The sequence below is a fragment of the Trachypithecus francoisi genome, unplaced genomic scaffold (genome assembly GCF_009764315.1).
Source record: "Trachypithecus francoisi isolate TF-2019V2 unplaced genomic scaffold, Tfra_2.0 Lachesis_group11, whole genome shotgun sequence".
Taxonomy (NCBI): domain Eukaryota; kingdom Metazoa; phylum Chordata; class Mammalia; order Primates; family Cercopithecidae; genus Trachypithecus; species Trachypithecus francoisi.
Window position 1 is genome coordinate 21,842,973 of NW_022681456.1, and position 19,935 is coordinate 21,862,907.

General features: G+C 48.7%; 1 protein-coding gene across 1 annotated transcript in view; it reads right to left on the reverse strand.

The window, feature by feature from the left end:
* Positions 1-318: 318 nt before the first annotated feature.
* Positions 319-19,935, reverse strand: part of CUX2 (cut like homeobox 2) — a 137,917-nt gene continuing 118,300 nt past the window's right edge. Inside the window, exons 18-21 of the mRNA XM_033220603.1 lie at positions 16,741-17,010; positions 12,649-12,837; positions 8,739-9,012; positions 319-3,354 (exon numbers count right to left, since the gene is read on the reverse strand). Of these exons, the coding sequence (XP_033076494.1) occupies positions 2,553-3,354; positions 8,739-9,012; positions 12,649-12,837; positions 16,741-17,010 (1,535 nt within the window). The 3' untranslated portion in view covers positions 319-2,552. The remainder of the gene's footprint in view (positions 3,355-8,738; positions 9,013-12,648; positions 12,838-16,740; positions 17,011-19,935) is intronic.

The window sequence follows — 19,935 nt, forward strand, 5'->3', positions numbered from 1 at the left end:
ACTGAACGATGAGATCACTTGGACACAGGAAGGGGAACATCACACACCGGGTCCTATTGTGGGCGGGGGGGGGAGGGATAGCATTAGGAGATATACCTAATGTAAATGACGAGTTAATAGGTGCAGCACACCAACATGGCACATGTATACATATGTAACAAACCTGCACGTTGTGCACATGTATCCTAGAACTTAAAAAAACAAAACAAAACAAAAATTAGTTGTAAAAAATAACATTTTGTAAAACATCTCTGAGGGCCCAATCTGACCTCCAGTTTGTACTCCTAGCCCCAGAACAAAGAAGCAAGACACCCAGAATTATTATACAATTCTGTATTTAGCGACTCGTTTACAGAACGTGTTCCTTTTTTTAAAATTTTAAACAAAGTTCATCAATCTCTCATAGAAACGGTTTGTGTATGTGTGTGTGTTTTTTTAACCGTTATAGGACGTGAACCTGACAAAGTTGTTCACGGGTCCGCTAGCTTTAAGTACAACAGGATTTCTGTGTTCAAAAGACTATACTAAGTGCTTAATCAAATCCCGTCACACTAAAGCCAAATTTAGTTCTCTAGGAATCGGAGTCTGCTTGTAAGCCTGGATTTCAACGTTGTGTTGGTTTCAACAGTAAAAAGTGGTGTGTTCCCCCACGGTTGTCTTAATTGCAACAGGGTGGTGGTGGCTAAAAGGAGATGTTTCATTTGTTCCAGATTTGATTACTCTGAAAATTGGTCACTGTTTCCTATTGTCAAAATACAAAAATACCTTCATCTGGATAAAAATGTATACAGTGGAAAACTCTTCAATGCATAGCCTGGGTGTATGGAAAAGGTTTTCCTTCAGGGTTTGTGTTTTGTTGACTGTTTGGTGTGGAGACTGCAGCCTGGGCTGGGTGTGAGAGTTGAAATTTCTGGAACGGTCCTTATCTGTCCCCTTCTGGTTGCTGGGTTTTGCCTATATGGTTTCAAATGCTAGCTACATCTTTGAAACCTCCATCGGCCATCTCACCCGCTGGCATTGCATCGGCATTGATTATAGTCACCTTTTCATCTTCATTCTGGGGAGTCACCCAATTCAGCCTTCCCACGGACAGTTTGAAAAAGGAAACGTAATAAAAACAAGGGAGAGAGATTCAATAACCAATATGGCGGCCGTTCCATCCAAATTGGGAACTCTCACCCTAGAAACCATGCCAAAGACGCTGGAGGAAGGGCTCCTTTGAGTTGGGGGTTGAGTCTCTGCTCCCCAACAGGTCATGCGTTGGAAGGTAGGAGGGTAGGTTTGGAGGCTGGGATATGGTGAACATGCTGCGATGAACTTGGCCTTCCAGAGTTCTGCATGGACTTGGAGTTGCAGATGCCTTCCAGAAACAGCACCAGGGTCAACTTGAGAAAGAAGATGGCGAGAAGGGGAGCTGGGATCTCTAGTTTGATGAATCTACTTTTTGGCGCTGGTTACTAAGCTTCAGTGGTCATGGGATGACCAACACTGTCACTTTTGGAAAACACCAAGAGGGGAAGATGGTGGCCACAGTCTTGCTCTGGAATACCCACACTCCTACAAGTGGGGAAACTTCCTGGGTTGTGCCTATGGTTCACATGGGGAAATGGGGTTGCTCTGGTTCAAATGCCACTCTCCAAGCACCTGTCCCATGCCCACCTTTCCAAAGGATCTGGAAACACTTCTTGCCTATAGATGGACAAGATGGATGTCTGACCTCCATGGCCCACAGGTTTCTAACTAGTGAGACCTGTGTAAGCAGTTTGTTCTGTACCATGCTACATCTCGTATAGGACAGTTGGGCCACAGCCCACATCTCTACAACATTTACAATGGCATGGATATTCTGCGTTATCAAGCTTGCAAAACAGACCACCAGCATGAAACACATCCTCAACGGCATCAAGATTTTCGTTTAGAGTCTTTTGGACTTTCTCTTTCTAGCACAGTTTCTGGAAGGGCAGTAGCAATGCGCTGTGTCTCACAGACAGATGTGGAAAAAAATCATGGTTCAAAGGTTATCTAGATTTTGGTCAGTCTTATAGTGTTTTGTGATGGCTTTGAACAATTGTCTTCTTTTAATCTCATTTAGTGGCAAAAACGACACAACTTCAGTGTATACTTCGCAACAGTTGTGACAGCATCCTGATTTTATAACTCTCTGTAATATCAAAACAGCATCCGCTGGGATAAATTCCAAAGGATCCTTTATTAAAATATCTAAAAGAGGTCTATAAATATTTATTTATTTTTCTAAAAGAGTTTGGAGTTTTCAGGTGAATATGTGGTGCCATTTTGCTTCTGCCTTCTGCAGAGGGGTCAGGGTGAAGAGGAGCAGGGGGGTGCCGAAAAGTGGAGGCAACGGCATTTGACCCACCTGCTCACACAACTTCATAGAACTAGGATTACAACAAAAAACGTAAACAGCATAACATTGCTGGCCACATTTTGATGGTTGAGTTCCTCCCTCCCTTACCCCACCCTGTTGAGGAGAGTGAGTGAGAAAAGGAAGGTAGTTACCAGGGTATGTCCCTTGCCCCCTCACCCTGCTTTCAGAACTCCCACTCCAGGGCCTCCTCCCGATTGGCAGCCCGCTCTAGTCGGTAAATGATGCTGTTCAGGTTGGCCATTTTTTCGTGCCGCCGCTGCAAGTTGGGGTTCACCTTGGCACTGGGATGCAAGGCTCCAGCTGTGTCAGCAGTGGGGCTGGCACTCGGCACTTTGGCAGGGGGGGCGCCAGGAGGGGATGGGGAAATGGGAGCTGAGGAGGAGGGGACAGGTGACACAGACATCATGAGGCCTGGCGAGGAGGCGGCTGAGGGCGAGTTCAGTGACACCTCCAGGCTGCAGCGTGAGGACTCTGAGGCTGACTTAAAACTTAAAGGGTCCGGGTGAAGCCGCTCCCCAGCCTCACTCTCCTGGTGGGGATGAAGTGAGGGACAGTCTGGGGTGGATCCATCTGGAAGGAGGGGACTGGGAGCCACTTTTGGGAGTCCGTCATTACCCGGAGGGTCGGGATGCTCCTCTTTGGGGGGACCTTGGCCTTTGTCTGGCTCCCCTAAGTCCTGGGGCTGGCTGCCTGCCTCTTCCTCGGTGTCCTCCTCTGTCTGTTCCTGCTTGATCCTCACTTGGGCCTTGTCCTGGGTGGTCAGGGGTGTGCTGTCCTCCTCAGGGCCCTCCTGAAGCTCCAGTTCCTTCATGGTTGGCTTCTGGTCCTCAGTCTCAGAGTCAGGGCTCTGCGGGGTGGGGTCTGGGTGGGAGTGGCCTGGCGGTAGGATTCCAGGACCCCCACTTGGGTCAAGGTCTGGCTCATCCTGGGTCCCCTCCACCAACATCTCCCGGCGCATCCGGGACCTGGGGCAGAGACGACGGTGAGCCTGGGGCTGGACAGGGGACACCCAAACCCTGGACTCCATCTGCATACATGGCATTTTGATCCCACCCACTGCCCTGGGGCTCTCTAGGCACTAAGCCTCCATACTTGCACCATCTTATTAAGTCTTCTCAACAACACCACAAGGTGGGTGCTATTATTATCTCCACTTCACAGGAAACAAGGCTCAGAGATGTTAAGTGACTTATCCCAGGTCACACAGCTAGTAAGTGGCAGAACCAAGGCTTGAACTCACGAGTACTGAATCCCAAAGCAGATGATCTAGACCTGTGGTGGCCAACATAGCAGTTACTGGCCATACATGGCTCGAGTGCTTGACATGAGGCTAGTCCAGATTGACATGTGCTGTAAGGGTACAATACACACCTGTTCTTAGGCTTAATACAAAACAAAGTGAAAGGTCTCATTAATAATGTTTATATTGGGCTAAATCAAATAAATGATTATGATTAGTTTTATCTCTTTTTTTTGAGACAGTCTCACTCTGTTACCCAGGCTGGAGTGCAGTGGTGCGATCTTGGCTCACTGCAACCTCTGCCTCCCGGGTTCAAGCAATTATCCTGCCTCAGCCTCCTGAGTAGCTGGGATTATAGGCGTGTATTTTTAGTAGAGACAGGGTTTTGCTATGATGCCAGGCTGGTCTTGAACTCCTGATCTCAGGTGATCCACCCACCTTGGCCTCCCAAAGTGCTGGGATCACAGGCTTGAGCCACTGGGCCCAGACCCAATTATTTTCTTACAGCAAATGAGGTCAAGAAATTTTAAATAACTTCTCCAAGGTCATAAAGCAACAGGGGTTTCTGTTTCCTTAGCACCTTCAATGCTGTAGCTCCCTGGCCATTTATGTGAACAGTAAATTATACTAATATAGACTATTAGCAACTATATAGTTACAAACATAATAATAATGGGCGCTTTATTGTGTTGGGCACTAGGCTAAGCACTTTTTGCTGTCTTCTTTTTTCTTTTTTTTTGAGATGGAGTCTCGCTCTGTTGCCCAGGCTGGAGTGCAGTGGCGCAACCGTGGCTCACTGCAACCTCTGCCTCCCGGGTTCAAACGACTCTACTGCCTCAGCCTCCCAAACAGCTGGGATTATAGGTGGGCGCCACCATGCCTGGCTAATTTTTGTATTTTTAGTAGAGACGGTGTTTCACCATCTCTACTGGTCAGGCTGGTCTTGAACTCCTGACCTCAAGCAATCCACCAGTCTCGGCCTCCCAAAGTGTTGGGATTACAGGCGTGAGCCACCACACCCATCCTGTTTATTTCATTTTCTGTTAGGTTGGTGTAAAAGTAATTGGATTTTCTGCCTTTTTTTTTCTTTTTTATGTGACTTTTTAAAAATTTTTCTCCAAGATGGAGTCTCACTTTGTCGCCAGGCTGGAGCGTAGTGGGGGCACGATCTCACCTCACTGCAACCTCTGCCTCCTGGGCTCAAGTGATTCTCCTGACTCGGCCTCCCGAGTACCTGGGACTACAGGTGCACGCCACCACACCCAGCTAATTTTTGTATTTTTAGTAGAGATGGGGTTTCACCATGTTGGCCAGATGGTCTCGATCTCTTGACTTCGTGATCTGCCTGCCTCAGCCTTCAAAGTGGTGGGATACAAACAAGCGTGAGCCACCATGCCCGGCCTTTTGTGACTTTTTTAAATGGCAAAACCATTTTTTTAAAAAATGGCAAATCCTTTAAAATGGATCAAGAAACATTTTTTAAAAAATGGCAAAAACCAGCTGGGCGCGGTGGCTCACACCTATAATACCAGCACTTTGGGAGGCCAAGGCAGGTGGATCACTTGAGGTCAGAAATTCTAGACTACCCTGGCCAACATGGCAAAACCCCGTCTCTACTAAACAAAAACAGAAACAAAACAAAACAAAACAAAAGTGGCAAAAACTGCAATTACTTTTGCACCAACCTAATATAATAATCTCCTAATGATACACTAATCTGATTTGCATTGATAAAGGAGACCAGGCTGAGAGGGCACAGGAATTGGCATGGTCACAGGGCTCTGAACCCAGCAGTCTGGCTTTTATTTTCTTGCCCCTGCCTCCCTGCCCAGGTCCTGTGGGGCCCCATCCCAGGATCCTGGGCCTGGAGGAACTGTGAGGGATCACCTAGTCCATACCATCTCTCAATTCCCAATCCCCCCATAAAGGTGACCTTGCCCACCTTGCAGAGTTCTCCCCCACCTCCCTCAGCTCCCTCCAATGGGAAGAGCTTCGATGGGGAGGGACTTTGTCTGTTTTCTGTGGCGTCTGGTACAGAGTAGATGCTCAGTAAACATTTACCAAATGAAATAATGTGTTCTTCTGTAATTATAACCCTTTGAGAGTTCTTTTGAGAGTGGAATTCTCTCTTCTCCTTTGTGCAAACTCCTATTCATCCCTCAAAACCCATCTCAAATACCACTTCTGTAAAGTCCTCCCCAGGCAGAATTCCCTTTTCCCTTAGCCCCTTGTTCCTTCCTGTTTCACAGTATTTACTACATTATAAGTGAAATGTTCTGTTTTATGACTGTAAGGTCCTTAAGGGCGGGGACTGGTTCACAATGCATACATTAGAAACGTTTGTTGAATGAATATGTTGGACAATAATGGAGTGCTCAGTTCCTGTGGGGAATCAGAAGCGAGAAGATGTCCCCATATCCCCCAGGGAGGGAAGGAAAGGAGCAGGCTTTAAGGACCTATGTCATTTGTTATTTGGCAGGCTCTGTTCTGAGCCAGATGATAAACCATATTTAATTTAATTTATTTGTTTGAGACAGAGTCTCACTCTGTCACCCAGGCTGGAGTGCAGTGGTGTGATCTCAGCTCAAAGCAACGTCCACCTCCCGGGTTCAAGTGATTCTCGTGCCTCAGCCTCCAAGTAGCCGGAATTACAAGCCCCTGCCACCATGCCTGGCTAACTTTTATATTTTTAGTAGAGACGGGTTTCATCATTTTGGCTAGGCTGGTCTTGAGCTCCTGACCTCAGGTGATCCGCCCACCTTGGCCTCCCAAAGTGCTGCGATTACAGGTATGAGCCACTGCGCCTGGCCAAAACTGTATTTTATAATGCGTTTGTACCCAGAGTTATTTCACTTGATCTACAATCAAACATTGCAGGATAGGTATTAGGTTCCTCATCTGTAAAATAAGGGTGAGACTTGGAGAAGTAAAATGACTTATGGAGGGATTGGGGACTGAGAGAGGGTACGGACTCGGGTCTGTGGGCCCCTGCTGCCCAGGAGAGAGAAGAGGCTCAGTTGCTCTTCCCACCAATCTCCTCTTTCCTTGATCCCTTGGGGATCAAGAGACATTCTCTCCCCCTGGAATGGATGAGTGGATTTTCTTCTGTGGTACCATGTGGGTACTAGAGACTTTTCCTGCTCAGGAAGCTTGGCAGGGGCGGGGCGGGGGGTGTTCCTCAGAGATGGTCCCTGAAATCCCCCCATCAAGCATTCTTTTTTTTTTTTTTTTGAGACGGAGTCTCGCTCTGTCGCCCAGGCTGGAGTGCAGTGGCCGGATCTCAGCTCACTGCAAGCTCCGCCTCCCGGGTTTACGCCATTCTCTCGCCTCAGCCTCCCGAGTAGCTGGGACTACAGGCGCCCGCCATCTCGCCCGGCTAATTTTTTGTATATTTTAGTAGAGACGGGGTTTCACCGTGTTAGCCAGGATGGTCTCGATCTCCTGACCTCGTGATCCGCCCGTCTCGGCCTCCCAAAGTGCTGGGATTACAGGCTTGAGCCACCGCGCCCGGCCCAAGCATTCTTTACAGGGGTCTCCTCAGAGCCAGCCCTGGGACTAAACTCCTAGGAAGCTCAACCTACTGCAGGCCAGTGACTTGTGAGAATAGGGAGTCAAGAGTGGGAAGAGCTATGGAAAGAAGCAGCCATTGAAGTAGGAATCACCCACTCCCTGAGGTAGTGGAGCCTGAAAAGGATACCAGGGGGGTTTCTTTTGGTTTCAGTGGTGGGAGGGGCCAGGAGCTCGAAATCAGGGCTCCAACCTGAGGCTCAGTGAATAGTCAGGGTTCCTCAGGCCTGTACCCCCAAATACCTTTCCCTGTCCCTTCTTTGAGGCAGACACAGGGCAAACAGGGTGAAATAATAATAAAAATAATGACAATAATCACATCAATACCTACCACATACTATGTGCTGGGTATTTTTTTTTTGGAGATAGTCTCACTCTGTTGCCCAGGCTGGAGTACAGTGGCATGATCTCAGCTCACTGCAACCTCTGCCTCCTGGGTTCAAAGGGTTCTCCTGCCTCAGCCTCCCACGTAGTTGGGACTATAGGCATGTGCCACCACGCCTGGCTAATTTTTGTATGTTTCGAAGAGATGGGGTTTCATCATGTTTCCCAGGCTGATCTCAAACTCCTGACCTCAGGTGATCTGCCCATCTCAGCCTCCCAGAGTGCTGGGATTACAGGTGTGAGCCACCGTGCCTGGCCTACATGCTAGGTATTTTATGTAACTATGTTAGTCTATCAAATCCTCTGTGCAACTCTATGAAGTAGATCCAGCTACTGTCCACCTCATTTTACAGGTTAGAAGACTGAGGCTCAGGGAAGTGAAGAAGGCTCCACAGCTGAAAGTAATGGAGCTGGGATTTCTTCCACATTTGCCTGTGTTTTACTTTTTTTTTTTTTTTGAGATGGAGTCTTGCTCTGTCACCCAGGCTGGAGTACAGTGGTATGATCTTGGCTCACTGCAACCTCCGCCTCCTAGGTTCAAGCAATTCTCCTACCTCAGCCTCCCGGGTAGCTGGGATTACAGGTGTGCACCGCCATGCCAGGATAATTTTTTTATTTTTAATAGAGACAGGGTTTCACCATGTTGGCCAGGCTGGTCTCGAACTCCTGACTTCAGGTGATCCGCCTAATTCAGTCTCATTTTTCTTGTTTTTGAGACACGGTCTCGCTCTGTCACCCAGGCTGGAGTGCAGTGGTGTGATGGTAGCTCACTGCAGCCTCCGCCTCCTGGACTTACGCAATCCTCTCACTTCAGCCTCCCAAGTAGCTGGGACTACAGGTGTATGCCACTGCACACAACTAATTTATTTATTTATTTATTATTTATTTATTTATTTATTTTGTAGAGAGGTCTCCCTATGTTGCTGGGCTGGTCTCAAACTCCTGGGTTCAAGTGATCCTCCTGTCTTGGCCTCCCAAAGTGCTGGGATTATAGGCATGAACCACTGTACCTGGCCCTGTGTTCTATATCTAAGTGCCTATGTGGTGGGGTTTCCCATCTTCCGGAGGCTATGTGGGGCTCCCTCCAGTTCTCGGATGGGGAAGGGGTCCCACCTGGGTTCTGCCACCCACCCTGTGAGCATGCCCCCATAGTCCCACCTGTAGTTGTGGAACCAGTTGATGACGGTGTTGGTCTTGAGGTTGAGCTGGAAGGAGAGGAGCTCGATGGTCTGCTGTGAGGGGTAGGGTTCCAGCTGATAGGCCTTCCGCAGCGCCTCCTTCTCCTCAGGTGCCAGCACCACCCGGGGTTTCTTGATCTGCAGGAGGCTCAGGTCCTGGGGCTGTAGGCAGGGGCTGGGACACTCCGAGCGGGTGGCCGGGGACTCACTGTCTGAACCGGTGCTGATGAGGCCATAGCGACGTTTCAGGTAGGCTGGAGCCGGGGAGAGAGGGAGGGCTGAGAGGTGCTGTCCCCACCCCATCAGTTCCTGACCAGCAGGAGTCCCACGGTGGGAATGCATCTGTCAGGCCCACTAGGAGGAAGCTGTCATGCCCTAAGCTTAGGGGCGCGCCCCCCAGCCTTTCTCCCTCCTCACTCTCCTGCATCTCTCAACTCCCACCCCTACGCCACAAGATGCTAGCCTGACCTCACCAGCCAGGGAGCCCTGGCATGAGCGAAGACTTAGGATCATTCCTCGCACATAGGAAGCACTCGAAACAGGGTGCTCCTCGGTATTCTCTCTGTTTTTGTAGAGACAGGGTCTCACTCTGTCACCCAGGCTGGAGTACATGGGTGCAGTCATAGTTCACTGTGGCTTCAACCAACCAGGCTCAGGCACACCTCCTGCCTCAGCCTCCCAAGTAGCTGGGATTATAGGTGTGAACCACCACCCCTGGCTAATTTTTAAATTTTTTTTGTAGAGATGGGGTCTCTCTCTGTCACCCAGGCTGGAATGCAGTGGCGCAATCACAAGTCACTGCAACCTTGAACTCCTGCCTTCAAGCGATCCTCCTGCCTCAGCCTCCTGAGTAGATGGGACTACAGGTGCATGCCACAATGCCTGGCTCATTTAAAAAATTGTTTTGTAGAGTGTTTGAAATGCTTCTTCCCTGGTGCCGTAAAGAAATAGCACTTGAACATAAATTTAATTTACTCAGCAAGACCATTTTTATACTTTCTGCAGAAAGGGTACACTTAACTTGCCAGCAGTTTTGCCACAAGAGCACACCGAACAAAGGAAACAGAGTCATTTATAATCTGATGTGCCCACCCTACTGCTGTGTCCGGTTTCCACTGACTGGAACGGGACCTCACATTCTGTGTTTGTCCTGACTGGCTAGCAACCTAGAACTTTTTAAAAGAGGCAAAGGCAGAGGAGAACAAAGGAAGGAGGAAGTAACTTGTGGAATGCTGAGAAAGGTAAAAACACCTTCAAATAAGGAAAAGGAACAGACTATGACCTAACGCTTGTTTGGACCAGTATAAGCATGCCAGGGCAAATATTTAGGCTAAATTGTGGGAGCGAACATACAGTACATTGATTTCTTTATCATGGCTAGCAGATATTTAAGAATGTTAGCACTGGCCGGGCGCAGTGGCTCAAGCCTGTAATCCTAGCACTTTGGGAGGCCGAGACGGGCGAATCACGAGGTCAGGAGTTCAAGACCATCATGGCTAACACGGTGAAACCCCGTCTCTACTAAAAAATACAAAAAGCTAGCCGGGCGAGGTGGCTGGCGCCTGTAGTCCCAGCTACTCGGGAGGCTGAGGCAGGAGAATGGCGTAAACCCGGGAGGCGGAGCTTGCAATGAGCTGAGATCCGGCCACTGCACTCCAGGCTGGGCGACAGAGCGAGACTCCGTCTCAAAAAAAAAAAAAAAAAAAAAAAAAAAAAAGAATGTTAGCACAGATCTTTGAATAAATTTTCCTTCTAAGAGAAGTTACTATTTATTCCTAATTAAATCGGGAGGAAAGTCTTTGAAGAGGAACCTTTACTTTATTTTCTACATAGAGGTAGGGTCTCACTCTGTTGCCAGGCTGGTCTCAAACTCTTGGCCTCAAGCAATCCTCTCACCTTGGTCTTCCAAAGTGCTGAGATTACAGGTATGAGCCACCACACCTAGCCTACGATATCCTCTAGATTGTCAGAAGCATCCCTGAATTTCTGAACAGCCTTTGGTGGGCGGTAGGTAAGGACACTAATTTAAATGACTTACTGACTGCATGGTGCATCTTGACCCCAAATCATGAAGATGTTGGGGAGAAAAAAGCCCACTTCAGAATGAAAAAAGTAAGCTATGAGGGTCTTACTTAATCCTCACAGCAATGCTTTGTGGCTCTGAAAATGCATTTTTAAGATGGAGTCTCGCTCTGTTGCCCAGGTTGGAGTGCAGTGGCATGATCCTCTTGGCTCACTGCAACCTCCACCTCCCAGGTTCAAGCGATTCTCCTGCCTCAGCCTCCCAAGTAGCTGGGATTACAGGCATGCATCACCACGCCCGGCTAATTGTTGTATTTTTAGTACAGATGGGGTTTTACCATGTTGGCCATCACTTCTGGCCTCAAGTGATCCATCCACCTTGCCCTCCCAAAGTGCTAGGATTACAGGTATGGGCTCATTGAGCCACCACATTGAGCTGAGATTGGGCCACCACATTGAGCTAGCTCTCTTATTTTTCAGAAATAGAAGGAAGCACAGAGAGGGGAAGTAATTAGCTCGAGGTCGTCACACAGCAAGGAGATAGAAGGTCAAGTTCTCAACCATAGCATTGTCTGATGATGATGGCCCAGCCCTAGGTGCTCTCCAGAGCCTGGCGTGTCCCTGGGTCATCACACGACCTGCCCTCATACCCTGGATGGCAACTTCAACTGCTCCTATCTTATCTTCCAATGGACTTTGAACCTTTGGAAATACAGAGTAATCCTTTATGCCTAGCATGAGACTGGGCGCCCAGCTAAATGCCAGTTGATCTTCCATCCAAATACTAACCAGGCCTGACCCGGCTTAACTTCTGAGATCAGATGTGATCCCGCATTCAGGGTGGTATGGCTGTAGACAATGCCAGCTTATCTTATCAGGATATAATGTGAGATAATGTGAGAACTTACAGTCTCCTTGCCCAGCCCTACAAGACAGGGGTTCCTGTTTGCTGGTCCCGTCCTTTGTTATGCAGAATCTGTTATGGGCCAAGGGCTGGTCTACAAAATGGAGTTGAGGCAGAGGAGGGAGGGAGGGAGGGACACAGAGTTTTGGGAAACAGGCAGTTGGGGCTGGCAACAGACTTTGGGGTAGCTTCAGAGGTGTGAAAGGACACCAAGAGATGGGGTATTCGGTTTCCTTTTCTTTTCTTTTTTCTTTTTTTTTGAGACAGAGTTTTGCTCTGTCACCCAGGCTGGAGTGCAGTGGCGCAATCTCAGCTCACTGAAACCTCCACCTCCTGGGTTCAAGTGATTCTCCTGCCTCAGTCTCCCAAGTAGCTGCGATTACAGGTGTGCGCCACCACGCCCAGCTAATTTTTGTATTTTTAGTAGAGACAGGGTTTTGCCATATTGGCCAGATTGGTCTTGATCTCCCAATCTCAGGTGATCTGCCTGCCTCGGCCTCCCAAAGTGCTGAGATTACAGGCGTGAGCCACTGCACCTGGCAGACTATTGGCTTTTCATGGGAGAGGTAGTAAATATTTACAAATTAAAAAAAAAAAATGGAGATGGGGTCTTACTGCACTGTGCAGGCTGGAGCACAGTGGCTATTCACAGCTTTGATCACACAGCACATTGCAGCCTTGAATGATCCTCCTGCCTTAGCCTCTCAAGTGATCCTCAAGCAATCCTCTTGCCTTAGCCTCCAAAGCAGCCAGGACTACCCATGCCCCGCCACTGCCACAGGCTGTAAATATCTTCATTGCTTTCAATTACATTGTTACATTGTTTTTCAAGGTTGCTATTTCATGCAGTCCCATGCTGAGACTGGACCATGGGGGCCCTGGGTTTATGTGGGTTACAGCTAGGTATGGTTCTGGGGAAAATCTGAGATCCAGTGCTGGGGCCCATCCCCTGCCCAAGTCTTACCTTTCTTCTCCAGCTTTTTCATGTCCCTCAGCTTCTCCACGTTATGGGGGTCATTGAGCCACAGCTGCATGCGGACAAAAGGCTCCCGCCCCTTCAGGCTCAGCTTGTGCCAGGGTTTGGGCCGGGACAGCAGGTCAGATACGGAGCCCTGTGTCAGACCCAGGATGCTCTCCCCAAACAGCCGCTGCCCTGGGGATAAGGGAGGGGAACAACCTGTTACCCCAGGCTGGGCAGAGAGGTCTGCTCCCAGGAGAGACATGGAACAGGCCAGAGACACAGGGGAGAGCCTCGAGGCTATCTCCACTGACTCAGAAGGGAGGGCCAGAGACGGCGGAGGACCCGCACCTGATGTGAATATGAGGGGGGTCTGTCTGTAAAAGAGATTTGGGGGCAGGATGAGGCAGCAACCAACAAAAGATTTTTTTTTTTTCTTTTTTTGAGACAGAGTCTCGCTCTGTCGCCCAGGCTAGAGTGTAGTGGCACGATCTTGGCTCACTGCAGCCTCCGTCTCCCAGGTTCAAGCAATTCTCCTGTCTCAGCCTCCCGAGTAGCTGGGATTACAGGCACATACTACTACATCCGGCTAATTTCTGTATTTTTAGTAGAGATGGGGTTTCCCATGGTGGCCAGGCTGGTTTCAAACTCCTGACCTCAGGTGATCCATCTGCCTTGGCCTCCCAAAGTGCTGCAGTTACAGGTGTGAGCCACTGGGCCCGGCCCAAAAGTGCTTCTTTTTTTTTTTTTTTTTTTTTTGAGACGGAGTCTGGCTCTGTCACCCAAGCTGGAGTGCACTGGCCAGATCTCAGCTCACTGCAAGCTCCGCCTCCTGGGTTCACGCCATTCTCCTGCCTCAGCCTCCCGAGTAGCTGGGACTACAGGCGCCCGCCACCTCGCCCGCTAGTTTTTTGTATTTTTTAGTTGAGACGGGGTTTCACCGTGTTAGCCAGGATGGTCTCGATCTCCTGACCTTGTGATCCGCCCGCCTCGGCCTCCCAAAGTGCTGGGATTACAAAAAGTGCTTCTTTAACTTAAGAGGTTCTTTACTCCTAGGAGATCCCTGAAATTGTCTGGCAACATCATACATACAAATGTGTAACACCATGTTGGAGGATAATTTGACAGATTCCATCCCAGTTTTAAATGTGCACAGTTTCGGAGCAAGCAGTTCCACTGCCTGGGATAGCTGTACTTGCCCAAGGTCACACAGATGCACACAGACTTATTTTTAGAGGCAACAGGAAAGTGGAAAAAGTCAAAATACCCATCAGTTAGGTAAAAAACTGTGGCACATCCATGGCCTGAAACACTTTCCAACGGTGAAAAAGAATGCGGGTGACAGAATTATTCTAACATGGGAGGGTGTCCACAAAATACTGTTCATTTTTCTTTTCTCTTTTCTTTCTTTTTTTTTTTTTTTTTGAGGCAGGGTCTCACTCTATCACCCAGGCTGGAGTGCAGTGGTGTGATCTCAGCTCACTATAACCTCTGCCTCCCAGGTTCAAGTGATCCTCCCACCTCAGCCTCCCAAGTAGCTGACAGCATGGGCTTGAGCCACCACACCTGGCTAATTTTTGTATTTTTATTTTTCATTTTTTTTGGGACAAGGTTTGGCTCTGTCACCCAGGCTGGACTGCAGTGGTGTGATCTTGGCTTCCTGCAACCTCTGTCTCCTGGGCTCAAGCCATCCTTCTGCCTTATCCTCCCGAGTGGCTGGGACTATAGGCACGCACCACCACGCCCAGCTAATTTTTGCATTTTTTGTAGAGACGGAGTTTCGCCATGTTGCCCAGGCTGGTCTGGAACTCATGACCTCCAAAAATTCTCCTGCCTCAGCCTCCCAAAATCCTGGGATTACGGTGTGAGCCACCACACCCAGCCTAGTGCTCATTTTTCAAAGCAAGTTGTAACGCAATATGTGTATCATTTCATCTATATAGAAAAAAAGGAGAGGAAATTAAGTGTATATATGTTCTTGTATGTGTTCAGAAAGTGTCAAGGAGACATAAAAAAACTGAAGTGTGGGCTGGGCATGGTGGCTCACACCTGTAACCCCTGCACTTTGGGAGGATGAGGCGGGAGGATTACTTGAGGTCAAGAGTTTATGACCAGTCTGGCCAGCATTGTGAAACCCTGTCTCTACTATACTAAAAATACAAAAATCAGCCAGGAGTGGTGGCTTATGCCTGTAATCCCAGCTACTAGGGTGGCTGAGGCAGGAGAATCGCTTGAACCTGGGAGGTGGAGGCTGCAGTGAGCTGAGATCGCACCACTGAACTCCAGCCTGGGGCTTGGGTGACAGGAGACTCCATCTTAAAAAAATACACACACACACACACACACACACACACACACACACACACCACTGGAGTGTGACTGAGAGGCCAGTGCGGAGGGACTTATTTACTTTTTTAGTAACTTGTTTTTTTCCTGTACTGTTCGGTATATTTTAAAACAATGAATATGTCTTATTTTTATAATAGAAATTGTAGTGAAAATGTTGGGGTTTGTGTACATCCCTCTGGGAGGGGGGCATCACCTGCATTTCAGACTCGGAGGAATTTGTGTCCCAAAAAGGGAAAGAGCCCTAGAAGAGATTTCTCCACTGTGGCTGGCAAGGACCTTAGCACTGGGTGAGGACTGAGCTGGAGTTCCGCAGTGATTGGGGTTCTCCACGTCTTCCTGGAAGGAAGTTTTTAAAGCCGTGGACTGAGAATTCCAGGTACTCTCAGACCTGCATTCACCTCCCTTTGTCCCATCCCAGACCCAGGTCAGAGCCTCACACAGGGTCCTGGATGCCCTGGGGCTGACTCCAGTGCCCTGGGATCTCACCATGGGCACTTTTGTCTTTTTTTTTTTTACATTTAACTTTTTAAGAGACAAGGTCTTTCTCTGTTGCCCAGGCTGGAGTGCAATGGCAGGATCATAGTTCAGTGCAGCCTTGAATTCCTGAGCTCGTGCGGTCCTCCTGCCTCAGCTTCCTGACGACTACAGGCATTCACTACAAAGTGTGAAGTTTGTATGCATGAAGTTTGCAGCTAATTTTAGGAAGCTTTTTTATTTTTTTGGAGATGGAATCTCACTCTTGTTGCCCAGGCTGGAGTGCAGTGCAGTGGTGCGATCTCAGCTCACTACAACCTCCGCCTCCTGGGTTCAAACGATTCTCCTGCCTCAGCCTCCCGAGTAACTGGGACTACAGGTGCCTGCCACCATGCTTGGCTAATTTTTGTATTTTTAGTAGAGATGGGGTTTCACCATGTTGGCCAGGCTGATCTGGAACTCCTGACTTCAGGGGATTCGCCCGCCTTGGCCTCCCAAAGTGCTGGGATTACAGGTGTGAGGCACCGTGCCCGGCCTATTTTTTATTTTATTGATTGATTTTTTTTTTTTTTTTTTGAGACAGGGTCTCACACTGTCGCCCTGGCTGGAGTGCAGTGGCGTGATCTCGGCTCACTGCAACCTCTGCCTCCCAGATTCAAGCGATTCTTCTGCCTCAGCCTCCCAAGTAGCTGGGACTACAGGCGTGCGGCACTACATCCAGTTAATTTTTTTGTATTTTTAGTAGAGATAGGGTTTCACCATGTTAGCCAGGCTGCTCTCGAACTCCTGACCTCAGGTGATCCACCTGCCTGGGCCTCCCAAAATGCTGGGATTACAGGTGTGAGCCACCATGCCCAGCCATTAATTTGTTTTTTTTAGAGACAAAACAACAACAAAAAGTCTTGCTCTGTTGCTCAGGCTGGCATGCAGTGGCATGATCATAGCTCACTGCAGCCTTGAATTCTTGGCCTCACGCGATTCTCCTGCCTCAGGCTCCTGAGTTGCTAGGACTACAGGCATGTACCAACACATGTGAAGTTTGTATGCATGGAGTTTTCACCTAATTTTTTAAAGCTTTTTAAAGATATGGGATCTTGCTATGTTGCCCAGGTTGGCCTCAAACTCCTGGCCTCAAGCGATCCTCCCTCCCTGGCCTCCCAAAGCACTGGAATTACAAGTATGAGCCACTGGGTCACAGCTCCAGACACCTTTTCAAGGCAAGTAGGAGCCAACCCAGGTGGGAGGTGGCCTCTCTGATTCCCACCTGCTCCGTACCTAGATTGTTGTCTGTGAGGACCTCCTTCACCCTCTTGGTGATGGAGTACGTGTCCAGCTCGGGGGACATGGCAACGATCTCCTGGATGCCCCCTGGGGCCTGGCCGCCCGAGTACATCTTCCCGCTCAGCGAGGAGCTGGAGCGGCCCTCTGGCTGTTGGTTCTCCTTGCTGCTCTCCAGGGACAGGCACAACGGCTCCTGGGAGCTCTTCTCAGGCTCTGTGGGGCTGGGGGGTGGGGATGGTGAGGACCTTGGTTCTGTGGGACTGGCTGTGGGCCACAGAGAAAGAGAAGGCGGTTACTATAATCTGGCACAGACACATCCAGTTTTGGGAAGCTTGCTTATTACAGCCAAGAGTTGCCAACCACCCATTTTGCAACCACTGTAGTAATAATCGTTCAGATAGGGACCACCCTGGATTCTAAAACTAGTGGATGAAAGTTTGATGAGGACTAGACTGGTATATTTACAAAGTCTCCAAGTATCTCCCCACATGATGCTTAGTAATTTTTTTTTTTTTTTTTTTTTTTTAGACGGAGTCTTGCTCTGTTGCCCAGACTGGAGTGCAGTGGCGTGATCTTGGCTCACTGCAACCTCTGCCTCCCGGGTTCAAGCGATTCTCCTGCCTCAGCCTCCCAAGTAGCTTGGACTACAGGTATGCGCCAATACACCCTGCTAATTTTTTGTATTTTTAGTACAGTCGGGGTTTCACCATGTTAGCCAAGATGGTCTGGATCTCCTGAACTCATGATCCACCTGCCTTGGCCTCCCGAAGTGGTAGGATTACAGGCATGAGCCACCGCGCCTGGTTGATGCTTAGTAATTACAAAGGGAAAAGTAGCCACTTCACAGTAGAGAGACGTGGTTGGACTCTCTCTCTGTCACCCAGGCTGGAGTGCAGTGGTGCGATCTCAGCTCACTGCAACCTCTGCTTCCTGGGTTCAAGTGATTCTCCTGCCTCAGCCTCCTGAGTAGCTGGGATTACAGGCGCTGGTGGGCACCATCTTAACCAATGATCCAAGTTACTATCATCAATCACAGGACGAGTCGGCAACGTGGGCCTCCTGAGAGGATGGCCCGAAACATCACTTCTGTGATATTCCCAGCCCCAAGTACACAGCTCGAATCTGATTTCGAGGGAACATCAGGCAACCAAATTCAGACTGTCCAGGAAGTAACAGCCTCTACTCTTCAGAAAGGGCAACTCTAGAAAACAAAGAAAGGCAGAACTGTCCAAATCAAAACACGAAAACTAAACACAAGTGATCTCGAACCTCATCCTGGACAGGGAAAATAAATTTACATATTTTATTTAATTAATTCATTTTGAGACAGGATCTTGCTGTGTTGCCCTGGATGGAGTGCAGTGCCTCGATGGTAACTCACTGCGACCTCGACCTCCTGGGCTCAAGTAATCCTCCCCGCTTAGCCTCCCGTGTAGCTGGAACCACAAGTATGCATCACCACGCCCGGCTAATTTTTCTTTTTTTGAGACAAGGGTCTCACTCTGACACCCAGGCTGGAGTGCAGTGGAGTGCTCTCGGCTCACTGCAACCTCTACCTCCCGGGTTCAAGAGATTCTTGTGCCTCGGCCTCCCAAGTTGCTGGAATTATAGGTGCACGCCACCACGCCCGGCTAATTTTTGTATTTTTAGTAGAGACGGGGTTCCACCATGTTGGCCAGGTTGGTCTCAAACTCCTGACCTCAGTGATCTACCTGCCTCAGCCTCCCAAAGTGCTGGGATTGCAGGCATGAGCCACAGCGCCTGGCCAAGATTTATTTGTATCTAAAAATTTATATAACATATAAAGGATATTACTGGGACAACTGAAGAAACCTGAATATAGATGGTAGGATACATGCCAGTATTTTACCACTGTAAAATTTCTTGTTTTTGGAAAGCACTTGCTGAAGTATTTAGGGCTAAAGGGACAAGATGTCAACGAATTCCTCAAATGGCAGAGAAAGAGCACGATTGTGGCAAAATTAATAACTGTTCAAACAGGGTACAATACAGGAAGTTTGCTGTTCTTCTGTTTCAATTCTTCTGTAAATTAGAACTTACCTCAAAACGAAAAGTTAAATAAACGGCAACAACTAAAGAAGTCAGCAATGATCTACAAGATCAACCACAGGAGATTGGCTGAATAAAACATGGGAAATCCCTGCAGTGGGCTCTTCCGCGGCAATGAAAGAAAATGTAATGAAAAGATGTCCATAGTGCAATGCCACATTTAAAAAGCTAGACTGGGGCCGGGTGCAGTGGTTCATGCCCGTAATCCCAGCATTTTGGGAGGCCAAAGTGGGCGGATCACCTAAGGTCAGGAGTTGGAGACCAGCCTGGCTAAATGGTGAAACCCCATCTCTACTAAAAAATACGAAAATTAGCTGGGCATGGTGGCACATGCCTGTAATCCCAGCTACTCAGGAGGCTGAGGCAGGAGAATCACTTGAACCTGGCAGATAGAGCTTGCAGTGAGCTGAGATCACACCACTGCACTCCAGCTCGGGCAACAGAGCAAGACTCTGTTTCAAAAAAAAAAAAAAAAGCAGACAGATTTCTAAACTACATTTTTCATTTTTCTTTCTTTTCTTTTTTTTTTATTTGAGATGGAGTCTCACTCACTCTGTCACCCCAGGCTGGAGTGTAGTGGCATGATCTTGGCTCACTGCAACCTAGCCTCCTGGGTTCAAGTGATTCTCCTGCCTCAGACTCCCCCATAGCTGGGATTACAAGCGTGTGCCACCACGCCTGGCTAACTTTTGTATTTTTAGTAGAGACGGGGTTTTGCCATATTGGCCAGGCTGGTCTTGAATTCCTGACCTCAAGTGATCCACCACCTCGGCCCCCAAAGTACTGGGATTACAGGCTTGAACTACCATGCCTGGCCCATTTTTCATTTTTCAGAAGACATTTTGTGTGAATATACATTGGTAAAACGATTTGAAAGATATCTGGGGCTTGTGATCTCAGGTGGATGAATTTGCCAAGCCTCCATCCTTGCATCTGTTAAATGGAGCCATGAGACACGTAGCATTACACATACACCGACCCTACTTGGGGCCATTGAGGGGCCTCCATGAGATAACATGAGTCAAGGGCCCACCTCCACCTCCTCCACCACCTCTACCTCCTGGAGCATTAGAGGCACCTATGGGAGTCCCAGTGTGGGCTGAGCCTCCTGAGAAACCA